Raw genomic sequence first — 15,234 nt, 5'->3', positions numbered from 1 at the left:
TGATTATCACTTCACAATCTTCTGGTATACTGATGAGAGATGGACTGTGTACTTCGAAAATTTGGTCTCTCTTGCACTTTGATTGGACTCGTTCTGATGTCGATGGCATTATCAATACTTCATTATTAGTTACTTGTTCGATAATGGATTCTTGGAGAGTGACTTCTGTGGTAAAGCATTGGGTTGAACTTTGACCATTGAGGAAACGCAAGGTGCAATTGTCTTGTAGTATGGTATCTTCTTTGCAATAGTATGTTTCTTCTAAAATGGGACATTCTTCTTTCTGTAGGTGCGTCTCGTCAGAGGTTCGTGCCAAATAAGGGTATGTGGGAGTGAACATCTTGTTCTTTTGAATTATTGGGTAAATATGGTAAAAATCAAGGACAGTTGGTTTTAGGATAGGAATGTGAGTAGCAAAGATCAATTTTGAACTTGAAAAAGTTACTTGTGTCCCTAATAGCATGTAATACGTTAAAATATTTATAAATTTTGGAATTTGAGAGGGTTGGTAAATACTGTGCAAATATTTGATCATATCTTGAATTTCTTGACCCGAAATAATTGAACTATGTAATGTGTTTAATTTTGAAAACATAATTCCATTTGCTATATTTTCAATAAAATCTATCATATTCTGACAATCTAAATTTATCTGACTTATGGTACCTTGAAAAGTAATATAATTTCCCAAACTGTTTATAGTATTTTGAATTTCTAATTGGAACTTCTGTAAGTTATGTTGCAGTTTTTCTTGGTTTTGCCAAAGTATTTCTAGAGATTTGTTATAATGATCAATTAGTTTTTTATATAAAGATATTTGTAAGTTCGTTTCATGAATAATTTGTTTCTGATTATTTTCCAGTAATTCTATTGCTTTATCATATCTATCTCCGTCTTCTGAATCTAAATTTCCAAATAAGTATTTATTAACTTTACCTAGGCCATCAATTAGGCCCCTTTTTGATCGAATATGGGGATAGATGTTTTCTAATTTTTTCTCTAATGTATTAATTAAAACTTCTGTTCTTTCTAACATGTTTTCTGCCAATCCATGATATGAAATAGGATTTGAGGCATTAACTTTCACTACATTAGTTTTTATTATTTGAAAATTAACTTTAAGAGATTCTACTTGTCTAACTATTTCTTTTAAGTTTATATAATGAATAAATGTATGTTTACTATAAAGTAATCTACATGTGCCTAATTTAATTGGGAGTAAAAGGTTTTCGAGAGGTGTTATATTAATGTCGATGTCAACTTTAACCTGGTGGGACGTCTGGTATATCATCTGTATCAGAATCAAGACGATTATTTTCTTCATTTTGTTGAACCTGCACATATTGTGATAAAATTAAATGATCATTATTGTCGAATGGATCTGGATTATTTATATGTCCTTTAATAATTTCAAATGGCGTAAATTTAGTAACAGAATGGATTGAATTATTATATGATAATATGCAATGTTTCATTAATTGTTCTACTGACATATCTTTATTTGTTTCTCTAAGGCATCTAAAATGTTCTATTAAGGAAGAATGAAAACGTTCTACCGGAGAATTCGAATTGCTGTTCTTAGGAGTGGTAAAATGTAATTCTATTTTATGTAATTTACAAAAGTCATAGTTTTTGAATTCAGTGCCGGAGTCAGTTGTTATTTTATAGGGTAGTCCATGATGTGTGATATAGTTTAATAAACCATCGACTATTGAAATTCCACTAATACTAGGAATTTGATATGCTTGTCCGTATCGAGAAAATGCATCAATTATTGTAAGAAATGGTGTATTGGATATTCTAAATACATCCATATGAATATGATCAAATGGCTTAGAAGCCGTTGGTGTAAGATTAAATTTAATGACTGGTGGGTCTCTATCATATTTATTTTTTAAACAAACTTGACAATTGTTGACATACTGTTCTATATCTTCTGACATATTGGGCCAGTAGTATCGTGAACTCATTGATATTTTTAGCTCATTTATACCACGATGTCCTTTTTTGTAAACATGATAATAGTTAAGTTTTTCTTTTTGTTCGTCGGTAGTCTCAATATCATCTAATATTTTTGTACAGTGCACAAATTTGAATGCAGAATTTTTGAAGTAATTTTGCAATGCAACTACAAATGTTTCAGGTGATAGTGGTGGTCTAAAATATAAGGCATATAATTTTCTTGGATCTATATAATCTTTAACAAAATTTATGATTCCTTTTTGCATATCTCTTTGAGGTAAGATAACAAATAGTCTTGTGTTCTCAAATATCTTTTGTGTTTTAGTTTTTATTTCATTGATTTCTCCACAAGTTATTAATATTTGATTTTTGTATAAATTCAAGGCTCGGTCTGTGATTGGTATACTAAGAATTGGATTTTCAGCTGAAGTATGTACTGTATTTCCATCAGTATCTTCATTTCCACTTGGGTTAACATTTGGAGGTCTAATTTGTATATCTGATATTATGTTTATTCTTTTTTTCTTGTTCATTCTTGTCATCTAACGTTTCAGAAATTTCTTCATTGCTTAACTCAGGAAGATAAAAGTCATTTGATCAAACAATTGATCTGTAATTTCTTGATTTGAAACTGATAAATTTTCTATTTCTTTTTGTATTACATCATCTATATCATCAAGATTTACACACAAAGATTCAGATTCTAGTACATTTATTTCATTATCGGTGTCTATTCGTGAAAGACAATCCGCAACTTTATTAAGGGCTCCTTTTTGGTATTTAATTTTATAATCAAATTCTTCGAGTTGTAACCGCCATCTCACTAGTCGTGAATTAGGTTCTTTCAATGAAAACAACCATTGTAGTGGTTTGTGATCTGTAAAAATTATAAATTCTCTTCCAAATAAGTATGGTCTAAAGTATTTGCAGCTCCATACTATAGCTAATAATTCTTTCTCTATAGTAGAATAGTTTATCTCTGCTGAATTTAGGGTCCTTGACGCATATGAAATAGGATGTCCATCCTGTGATAATACTGCCCCAATGGCATATTTCGATGCGTCTGTCATTATTTCAAATTTTTTGTTAAAATCTGGGTAGGCCAGAATTGGTTCTGATATTAACAAATTTTTGCAAGTATTAAAGCAATCGATAAATTCTTTTGTGTGTTCTATTTTAGGGTCTTTCTTCAGGCAAACTGTTAGCAGTTTTGTTATTTTAGCGAAGTTCTTTATAAATTTGCGATAATATTCTAAAAGACCTAGAAAAGATTTAATTTGTTTTTGTGTTCTTGGAATTGGAAAATTCTGTATAGCTAATATTTTGTTTTTATTGGGTTTAATTCCTTCTGGTGTAACAACGTGACCAAGAAATTCAACTTCTTTCTGTAGAAACTCGCATTTATCCAATTGAATTTTTAAACGTGCTTCTCGTAGTTTATGAAATACTAGTTTTAAATTTTGAATATGTTCCTGTAAGCTAGTACTAAATATAATTATATCATCCATGTAGACCATGCATATATTGTTTTGCAAATCTTTTAGTACTTCGTCCATTACCCGTTGGAATGTTGACGGCGAATTTTTGAGACCAAAAGGCATTCTTAGAAATTCATAATGACCGTTGTCTACGCTGAATGCTGTTTTCTCTACAGATTTTGGATCCATTTCGATTTGGTGAAATCCGCTGGCCAAATCTAATGTGCTAAAATATTGTGCTCTTCCTAATTTATCCAAAATTTCTGTAATATGTGGAATTGGATATCTATCAGAAATTGTTTTCTCATTGAGCTTTCGATAATCTATGGCTAGACGGTATTTTTTTTTGCCTGATGCATCTAATTTCTTATTCACTATCCATATGGGTGAACTCCAAGGTGAACATGATGACCTTATGATTCATTTATCTAACATTTCTTGAATTTGCCTTCGAACTTCTTCTTTGTGGCAGTAAGGATATCTATAAGATCTACAATGTATAGGAACTTCGTCTGTAGTTTTTATGATGTGTCTGACATTGGAAGTAAATGTCAAGGGATCTCCTGCTTTTAGGAATATATCTGAAAATTCTCTACATAGCTTAATTATATTTTCTCTTTCTTCTGAATTCATGTGGTCTGTCCTTATAAGGTTTCCTAAGTCTATTTTGTTTCTCTTATTACATTTCTCATTAGGTTTTTTGTTAAAATAATTGAAATTGTATAATTCATAATTTGCGTTTTCAAAGGGGTATACGTCTATTGGTCTTAGTAAAGTTATCTTCAAAGGTTTATCTGTCGTGTTTATTATTTCCATTATAGCATAGCCATTTTTTGCTAATGTTAATGTTTCAGGAATATAAACTTCTTCTAAATATGTTTCTTCAATCATTATTTCTCCATTAGGTATACTGACAGGAAGAGGATAAAGCATTCTTTCCTGTGCACCTATAGTAAATTCAAATTTAATATCCATTGGTCCTCTAAATTTAATCGGTATCGTTACATTGTTATTATACAGTTGTTTATTAGTAAAATCTATAACTAAGTTCATTCTCATCATATCTTCTAATCCTAAGATTCCATCAAAATATTCGTGAAAATCATATAAGATATAATGAATATAAAAGTTACTTCTGAATTCTGGAAATGCTGGTATTTCAGCTTGATATTTAATAGTCTTAGTATAAAGAGCAGTTATAATATCTACATTTGACTGGTATATGCAATTAGGAAAATATTTTTCGGCGATACTTGGTCGTAGCAAAGACCTGGCACTACCGGTATCAATTAGCAATTTTAGTTTTGAATTTCCTACTTCAATATATGGTAGGGGATTATTCGAATTTATTTCTATATTGACTGTTTCCTTTCCGAGGCATATCTGAAAATTTTGGTCACCTTGACCGTTTTGTGGTAAATCATACTCGGAATTTCTAAAATAGCTATTTACTCGTTCATGTTGTGGTTCTCTTGGATTATTATTTTCGTTTTGATAATTATTTGTGTATAGCTTCTCAGCTATAGTATCAGGAATTCGTCTAGGGAAATAATTTCTCCGATAATTATTGTATTTATTGGGATTTGATCTAGCGTTTGAATTTAATGTATTTCTGGATGCTATTGACATAGGTTGTGGCTTAGGTAACCGATCATTAGGAATTCGGTTGGGCCTGAATACATTACTTTCTGGTCGGAAGTTTGTGGAACGATTCTGAGATGTGAAATGATTCTGAGAATGTTGGGGTGCTAATGAATTTTGGTTTTGATAACCTTGATTTCGATATAAAAAGTTAGAATTGAAAGGGTTTTGATTTTGATATGTAAAATTTGGGTTTGTTTCATATTGATGTGTGGGATTAGAATTTTGGGGACGATAATGGTTGATAGGCTGATTTGGCCTGTAAGATGGATTAAAGGAATTGTGTGACTTAAAATTATGATTGTTTTTTGGAATAGTATTACTAGAATGTCCATATAAATTTTCAAAATTATGAAACTCGTCGACATATGCAATGGGATCTTCAAATGAACTCGGTTTCTTAAGGTGCATATTATTTTTAAGAACACCTGTACATCCTGCAATAAAAGTGTTCAGTGCGATTTTATCACAATGGTTAATTTGGCATAGTTTATCTGCATGCTCTATACTAGTATCGTTACTTATTCTTTGGGCTACATTGCTTTTTAATAATTGTATTCTTGTTCCAAAATTATGGAGTGTTTCATTTTTAAATGGTTTAGTTCGTGTTAGTTCTTGCATTAAGCAGTCTAAATCACGTCTATCTGCGAAGCATTGTTCTAATGCTCTCTTTATACTACTCCATATCGTTAGTTCCATACGATTTCCTACTAGTGCTTCTGCTTTTCCAACTAGTTTATCTTGTATGCACTCCAAAATGTGTTTATTTAAATCTGGATCATTATATGTAGAATATGTTTGTATTAGTTCGTTGCATCTAAAGATAAATTTGTTGAGAGTATGGGAATCTCCATCGTAGGGTTTAATATTTTTTAATTTTGATTTGAGAAAATCCCAGTTAAGGGGAGTTTGAGTTTGAGTTGCAGTAGCCATATTTTCAAATAAAATTATTTGTCAAAATATCTCACAAAATTGTATAGAATTATGTATTATAAAAAAAATATATATACGCAATATAAATATTTTTCAAAATTTCAAAAAATTGTCAATAAATATTTTCAATAACATAAATATGTATTATAATGGATAAAAAATATCAGTATTCTTATTCAAAAAAATTCAAATTCTTATTCAAAAATTCAAAAATTAATCTATCTATCCTCACAAATGTATGAAAGGAAAGGCGAAAAGGAACGGCACTTACAGTTATCTGGAGCACCTGCTTCTCTTCTCCGAACTTTTGCTTCCTCTGGAACTCTGCTTCTTCTCGTTGATACCACTGTAGGGTAGAGGTTCGATTTAGATACGCACTACGATGTCGAAACACCACAAACCGAAAAAGTTCTATCACTTGATGTGTAAAATGTTCTTTTCCGATCCGCACGTATCCTACTGACTGCGCCAATTATAACTTTGTGTTTTGAAAGGGAGTTTTTAAAAATTATTTTATTTACAAATTTACAAAAGTTAACAAACAAAAGGTATGAAACAAAAACTATGAAGCAAAAGTTAAGTAGCAAAAGTTTACCAGACAAAAGTTTACTAGCAAAATATATGAAGCAAAAGTTATCTTAATTGAAATGTCCCTCTATTTATAATATTGTATTGCGTAGTTTCTATTGTCCTACAATGTGCAGATTCTGTGGAATCCAGTGGCGTAACTAGCGACCAGAAAGATAATAATATATTGGAGAGTGTGACTCATTCTCAAAAACGAAATCTGACAATTCACACATTTCCACAACACGACAATTCCACAATTACAGCGGCGTCCTTATTTCATTATTTGTTTTTGGTATTGAATTATTTTATTAATAATTAATATATATATATATATATATATATATATATATATATATATATATATATATATATATATATATATATATATATATATATATATATATCGGTTTCAAAACGTCTTGCGTCGTTGTCCGATGCCTAATTTCCACGAATTTCTATCATTCCATTGTTCTTCGGTCAAGTCTCGGGAGCTCATTGCCTTTGTTATTCCCTCCTTCCATGTTCTTTTTGGTCTTCCTCGTTTCTTACGATTTGGTGGTATCCATTTCATGGCGATTTTTGGTAGTCTTGTTTCTGGCATTCTTTGAACATGGCCATACCATATAAGTTGTTTCCTTTCTATGTCTGTTGCCAGTGATCCATCTACCCCCATCCGATTTCTTATTTCATCGTTTCTAATTCTGTCTGCTCTAGATATTCGAAGTGATCGTCTAAATACATCCATTTCTGTTGCTTCGAGTTTTCTTTTATTGCTTTCTGTTAGTCTCCATGTCTCTGTACCATAGGTTAAGCTGGTTTTTATGAGAGATTCATAATTAATTCCATCGTGATATTTTTATCGGTTCCTTTGTCATTTCGAGAGTTTCTTACTTCTTTATGTTTAAATATTGTATTTAAAGGGGATTAAACCTAAATTGATTGTAATATGAATTTACATTCTTTTACCGTTTCGACGTTTAAGAAGTTGTGTTAACATGTAAATTTTTATCAATCGGTACGCCTTGATAATATGTATTGGTACGCCTTGTTGTACGCTGGATACGAAGAATATAAAACTAGATACGGAACAAACGATGAATACAGAGTGTTATCGAAGGAAATCAGAAAACAGTGCCGCAAAGACAAAGCTGATTACATCTCTCAAATATGCAGAGATATACAGAAACATGGCTATCGAAATGAACCGAGAGATTTATTTCAGAAGATCAAACTTCTCACCAGGAATTTTAAATCTCAAACGTGGTCTGTAATAGATTGGTCAAATATCGGAAACATGGCGAAACTTCTATGGCGAGCTATATATACGAGGCACGAGCAGAAAATTAATGGCCCTCTGACTACCCTAGAGTACCTACTATCTTACTCGCTGAAGTCAAAGATGCAATTAAATCGCTAAAGAGAAATAAATCCCCAGGCATTGATTCAATACCAGATGAAATACTACAGTTACTAGGTAACAAAGGGATTCTATCTGTGTCGCTGTTTGGGATTCAGGAAAATGGCCATCTGATTGGTGTACCCTAATTTATATCCCGCTACACAAAAAAGGAACTACTACCAGATGTGAAAACTACCGCACACTATCACTAATAACAAATGCTAGTAAAATCTTGTTGCATATCATCAAAAACAGATTAAAATCCTATCTACATTACCAAATACATCAGGAACAAGCATGGTTTGTAAAGGGTAAAGGTACACAGAAACAAATTCTGAACCAGAGACATCTCATTGAAAAGTCTAGATAATTTCAAGTACCTATGATTATATGCTTCGTTGACTACCAAAAGGCAGTTGATCGTATAAGCTGGATATCTGTGGTTCATTTTAATAGAAATGGGCACACCAGTGCACCAGGTGACGCTTATTAAATATCTGCAATATTCCAATATAGCTGCAGTACGACTAGATCAGAAGTTCTTAAACCAAATCAAAACCGAAAAAGGTGTTAGACAAGGATGCGTGTTGTCACCTGACTTATTCAACATTTATGGTGAACATGTCATAAGGATGGCTTTAGATGGATGGGCCGGGCCGGTGGAGTAACAGTGGCTGGTAGAAAAATCTCCAATTTAAGATTTACTGATGACACTACACTTAGAGTAGCAAATGAGCAAGTAATGTTTAATTTCTTGCGAAGACTTTAGCACTAAAGCAGTAAAGTTGGTCTAAAAATCAATATAGCTGACAAAAATAATGGTGGTCGACAGATTCCACACTATTCAACTGACTAACATATTACAGGAATACCAGATAGTGGACAGTTTTGTCTATCTCGGGTCTAGTAAAACTAACGATGGTAACTATGAAGCAGATGTTCGAAAAACATATCTATCTCTCAAAATATTAAGATGAGACTGGTGAATGCCCTTGTATTCTCAATATTTCTATGCTAGGCAGAGACATGGACTCTTCGCGGACGCGAGCTCCAAAAAATTGATGTTCCCATTCTAAACCAACGAGATTAAAAAAGGCTGTCCACACTATATCTGCAACGTATGTATGTAAGTTGCACTGTATTATTTGATATTTCTCTAAAAACATGGAGTAGAAGAGATAATGTGTATTTCAAATGTGTGTGAGATTGTTGGGAATAACATTAGAAAACGATAACATTGTGCAAAGCTGGGAAAAACTCAAAAATAACATAATTATCACAGCAACAGAATCACTTGGAGAGAGGAAAGTAACAAACACTAACATATCAAAAAAGAAAACCGCTTGGTTTAGAGAGAAAGTGAAGACAAAATGGTAAAAAAAAAGAAACCCTTTTTATAATACAGAACAAAACAAACCAACACAACAGGCATAATATTGCTATAAACGAGTCAGAAAGTAAACGAATATTTTAGTTAGATAAATAGAAAGGGAACACTGGCAGAGCTTCTCAAAACAGATGGAATACGACTTTTACGGAACCCAGAAAGAAATATGGAGATTAATCAAAGGACAAAGAAAAGAGATGAACGAACTAATAAAAACGAAACACATTCAGAAGGAAACATCGCCAGACTACTTTCGATCCCTATTTGCTAAAGGTGACGATAATGCGCCCACAACACCAGAGATAACGGCAAACGAAGAACTAAATATTAAGGAGGAAGAGGTAAAAGAAGCAATAAGGAAACTAAAAAAAAAAACAGAAAATCACCAGAAGAGGACAGAATACTGAACGAACTTCTAAAGTACGGAGAACCAGATCTGAATAAATTATTACTAAAACTAATCCAAAAAATAATAGAACAAAACTGAATTCCTCAAAAATGGAGATCAAGCATCCTAATACCTTAAGTTAACAACTAAAGTGATAACAAATAAACTGAATAAAATTACAACACTAGCAGAAGACCAACAAAGTTTTAGGTCGAGAAGATCAGGCACCGACGCTATATTTATAAAATGAACTAATTCTTTTGTAAACACCAGCACAACTTAAACCTAAAATTACGTCAAAAAATAATCAAATGTTATATTTTATCAGTGCTATTACATGGCACCGAGAACTTTACTCTAAGGGTTGGTCGTCTAGAGGCGTTTGCGATGTGGTTGGATAGAACAACGTTCCGAATATCCTGAAAGACGATAAAGACTAATGAATCTCTGTTAAATACAGCCAATGCTGTTTCTGGATTATTTAAAACTATTAAGATCAGAAAGATTTTATGCCTACAGCATTTTCTTAGAAATGATTGATACATAATCCTTCTGCTTATCATGAAAAATAAAGCGCCCCGCATATTTTAAGACTTTCACTTGAACGTGTGTTTATTATAGACAACATAAAGAATGGGAAACAATAAGTTCACATAGTATATTGTCATAAAGCTGCTCCAGCTTCATTATAGCAAAGTTTCATTAGTAAATCTCAATTGTGTTTCTCTGCAAAAAGAACAAGTTTATTATTAGTTGTACAATATTAAATTAAAATGACGTTATCTGCAAAAAAACAACATTTAAAGCTTTTAACTAATATTAAAATGACGTCTCTTATGCTAGTAATAAAAATTCATAATGACAAGACTCAATGTCACTGTCAAAAGCTAAATAAGATTTTAAATAAATATATTGATAGTGGCGTAAAAAACGATTAAAATCTAAATTACATATAAAGAAAAGCAAAAAGATTGTTCTGTTTTTCTTTATATATATATATATATATATATATATATATATATATATATATATATATATATATATATATATATATATATATATATTAATTTTCTTTTGTTTTATGTTTATTTCTAATAAGCCTTTTACAAAAAATCTGATAAAACTCTAGAATCATTATTTAAAATTTTTGTATCTAGTTTAGGTACTTTCTTGTGTACTTATAGAATTTTAAATTTAAACTTATTGTAACGTTAGTTCTTCTTTGTACCAATAAATATTTTTTTTTTAGAGAACTTGCCAAAGAACACGGTGCCCAAATAATCTTTATGGAATGTACTAGTTTCTTTTCAGCCGCTATGGCTAAATCTTTGGGATATGAGTTAATATGGTCACTGGATTATGAAAACTACAAAATTAATGGTGAAGTAGTATTAAAACCTGCTCCTCCGCATAAGTCGTTGCAACTTTTTGTGTACAAACTGTGATATATTTAATTTAAAGTTAGAAAGTTAAGTAAAATGTATTTTAAAATAATAACTGAAAAAATAATAATAAAAAAGAAATTAATTTCGTCAATCAATGTCTAACAAATTGTCATTAATATAGGTTCGACGGCAACACGTATTTCGATAGAACAATGATATTTTAAATTTAATCTTTGACTATTGTTTGTTTTTTAACCAGGAAGGGTAATTCAAATTTACCGCGCCTTAATGTTTGTTTGTAATTGGTCCAACCGTAGGCAAGTTTACTCCATTAATTATGATATTTTGACACTAATGACATTTATGAAATTTTAAAATTCAAAATTAATATCGACGATTTTTTGTATTTTCTGCTTTATTCCTTTAATTTTTAGATTTTTCGTTTGCCTTTCTATAACAAACAGTTCTTTTCAGAACTATTTAGCAACGTATTAGTGTTATTAAGGTAACAATATGGATTCAATGCCAAGTAATAGTGGTAATTATCGTTCTCCACCTAAAAAACGCCGAGTAGATTTGGGTCATTTATCATCAAATGAAAAACAATGCAATATAAACATGTACAAACAAATAAAAATTGATAATTCTGGAATGAAAATAACAGCCATGGTAGCAAAAATAAAACAGACAACAGGTTAGTTATTGTTAAAGTCAAGACTTACTTAAGTAACGTTCTAATTTTAGCGAATTTAACTATTTACAGAACAATTAAGGAATATAAGAAGAACTGGAACAGTAAGATATCCTAAAAATATTAGCGGTCGACCTTCTATCCTTAGATTTTATCTATATTATCTATTTTGGCACTTCTATCAAAAATAATCAAGACCGAGATAATCAACCAAAAAAGAAGATGTATTTGGTGACTTTTCGAGTAACTTTCTTGAGTGTGAATCTCTCTTTTTAGTTTACTCCTCCTGGTTAAAAAATAAACCATAGATAGGTATGTAAAATACAAGGACACTAAACACAGATAGGATTGATTTTGTCCTATGCTCTAATGTAAGAAATGCGTTGTGTTGAGTGTGACGTAGGCGTGGGGATTCGTGGTTGACATTTCTTATTGTTTTATATAGAATAGTTGTGCCTGCTGCCAATTTTTTTGTTGTACTAGCGATTTAACGGCCTTATAAGACTATTTCATTATTGTTTCTATATCAATTTACTTGTATAAACAAAATGGGTGGTAATAGATGTGCCATATATGGTTGTGAAAATAATTTTAAGAGTGTGAAAACCAAGAATATGCCTGTTATTTTTCACACTTTTCCAAAAGGAAAGGATTTAGAGTCGAAAACTATAAGGGCTGAATGGATTAACCCATGAAGAAGAGCTGATAATTTTAATCCTGATTCTAGTAGAATATGCTCTGTTCATTTTACAAACAATGACTATGAAAGAGATCTTCAAAATGAATTATTAAGTAAAATAAAAAAGCAATCAAATACATATAAAAATTTTTTAACGTAACTTATTTTAGGTTTACCTACTAAACGCCTTTTAAAGAAAATTGCAGTTACAACACTTTGTGTATATAAACATACCTTTTAGACACCTTCTGTCTCTACTCGTGAAGGTAGATTAGATGTTAGAAACAGAAAGCAACTTGTAGCAAAAATTACAAAGGTTGATGCAAATATTTTGAATATTGCATCTAATCAACATGAACATACTATTACTGAATCTGAAATAATTTTTGAACAAGCTGGTGACAATATAGATTTAAAATCTGAAGTAGATTTGAAGCAAAATACAACGAATTATTAAACAAGTATGAAAAATTAATAGCTGATCATTCCAATTTGAAGAAAAAGGGTCAAATGAAAATAAAAAGTTTAACAAGTCAGTTGAGGTATTCTAAAGCAAAAAATTTGAATGTTCAGAAAAAATATGAAATTTTGTTAAATAAAGTGTTAACCACAAACCAAATTGCACTTTTTTCTGAGTGTGGATCAATATATTAGTCCAAAAGTATTCCAAAAAGCCAATCTTAAAATTCATCAAGAAAAAATAGAAGAACCCGATGTATCTAACAATAGTAGTTCTTTCTCTTCCCAAGAATCATCTAATCAAACTGCCACCTCATATTGTGTTGTCAGTGATTTGCAGGAAACTACAGAAGATGCCATAGAATACATCGCTGGGTATTTAGCAAGAAAAAATTAAAGATAGTTTACCTGATTTAGGTAATTTCACATACAAAGTTAGTGAACATAGTTAAAGTTTACCATCATGGGTGTAGCAACTCTCTTATGGAGGTCTTATCAAGCCTACAGATGAGTGGTTCATATAAATAAAATTATGGAATAAATATTACGAAAAATATATTGATACCTATAGGAAAAATAATGGAGTTGTTGGAAATATTTCAAAAATGATTAAAAAAAAAAAGAAAAAGTGTTGCCATATGCGCTTACTAAAAACTTTTGTAAACTTAGAACAATAATTAGAATAAATTATAGAAATTTAAAATTCAAGGAAGCTGAAAATTTGAAGCAAAAAAACTTATCCGTGTTGGATTCAACTACAGTCGGTTCACAATTTGTTGATAGCTCACTACAAGTTTAACCCTAATTAGAAAACTGAAATACAGAGAGGATAGGTAATACGATATAATAGTAAAAACCAACCTAAAACTGACGGTTTAAGACGTTTTCGACTAACCCACCTTATATCTGAAGGAATACAATACCTTATAATCCTATTACGGGGGTATTTTGAATGGTTAGAGATGAACGACCAGTGTCGTAGAGTATATGATTGAAACATTTATTTGAACTAAATAAATATATTTTTTAAATTGTACTTATGTAAATTGTATTTTTTAATAAAACTTATTTATTTTATTCAAACATAAAAAGTTTCTTGCCATTTGTAAAAGATACATTTATTTAATTAAGGAAAAAGGCGCCAAATGTCGCCTGGCAAAATTTCCAATGTGTTTTAAATGTATCCATTATTTTCGAATCCGGAGAAAACTAATAAATATTTTTGAAAAATTTAAATGCAGAATGAAAGATTACAATATTACTCAGGGCAGAAAGTCGCTGAAAACTTCTACAATGTTTATTTTAATATGTTATGTAACAGGAGTGAAAATAAAAGAGAAAATATAGTATAATTTTTAATTGAAAATATTGCATGCAAAAGAAACTTTTTATTTATTCTAAAAAATATTTCATTCTGCCTTTAAATTTTTCAAAAATGCTGTTTAGTTTTCTCAGGATTTGAAAAAAAAATGGATACATTTAAAACACATTGAACATTTTGACAGGCGACATTTTGCGCCTTTCCCCTTTAATACCTTACGATTACAACTATTATTACTTACCTTATATAATTACGATTAGAAAACAATTCAAATTCAAAATAAATAGGATCAACTTCAGAATCCGAGTTATCTTGAGAGTTAATAATTAGCGGTTATGTCTCTACGGTCGCATCAATTATGTTATCAAGATCCCACATTTTTTGTTCTTCTTCTATTACATGCCTTACTGCATCTTTCCAGTTTTGTTCTGTAATATGTTGTAAAGACTCGTATTACAATTCACGTACAGCTTGTATTTTATATAATGTATTTTTTCTAGCCACATAACTTTTCATTTGTGCCCAAATGAGTTCAATTGGATTTATTTCGCAGTGGTAGGGTGAAAGTCTAAGGACTGTAATGTTTCGGCTTTCCGCCATTTTGTCAACTACGTATTCCTTGAACTTAGATTTGTGTTGCCGGGCAATTTTTAGAAGTTCTGCTTTTACCATTTCATCTTCGTAAGGCAGACTTATTCCGCAGCCAGTCAAGAATATCCTGCTTCTTCCACGCAGTCGTTGGAAGTCTTTCTACTAGTCGTGAATGATAAGGTGCATTATCTAATACTATAATTGAATTTGGTGGTATGTGTTCAATCATCTGCTCAAAATACTCTTCGAAAACATCAGCTGTCATCTCCTCGTGATAGTCTTTTGTGCTTTTGGACTGAAATTCCAACAAACTATGCTTAACAAATCCTTTTTCACTGCCAATGTGAGAA

General features: G+C 30.9%; 1 protein-coding gene across 2 annotated transcripts in view; it reads left to right on the top strand.

Annotated features, from left to right (window-relative positions):
* The window catches only part of LOC140432386 (arylalkylamine N-acetyltransferase 1-like), a 30,465-nt gene extending 16,596 nt beyond the window's left edge, over positions 1-13,869 (top strand). For both annotated transcript variants that reach the window (XM_072520243.1, XM_072520244.1), the window contains exon 4: positions 11,008-13,869. In XM_072520243.1, the coding sequence (XP_072376344.1) occupies positions 11,008-11,203 (196 nt within the window). In that variant the 3' untranslated portion in view covers positions 11,204-13,869. The remainder of the gene's footprint in view (positions 1-11,007) is intronic.
* Positions 13,870-15,234: the final 1,365 nt, after the last annotated feature.

Source organism: Diabrotica undecimpunctata, chromosome 1, assembly GCF_040954645.1.
Source record: "Diabrotica undecimpunctata isolate CICGRU chromosome 1, icDiaUnde3, whole genome shotgun sequence".
Lineage (NCBI taxonomy): Eukaryota > Metazoa > Arthropoda > Insecta > Coleoptera > Chrysomelidae > Diabrotica > Diabrotica undecimpunctata.
This window is presented reverse-complemented; position numbering and strand designations above follow the sequence as displayed.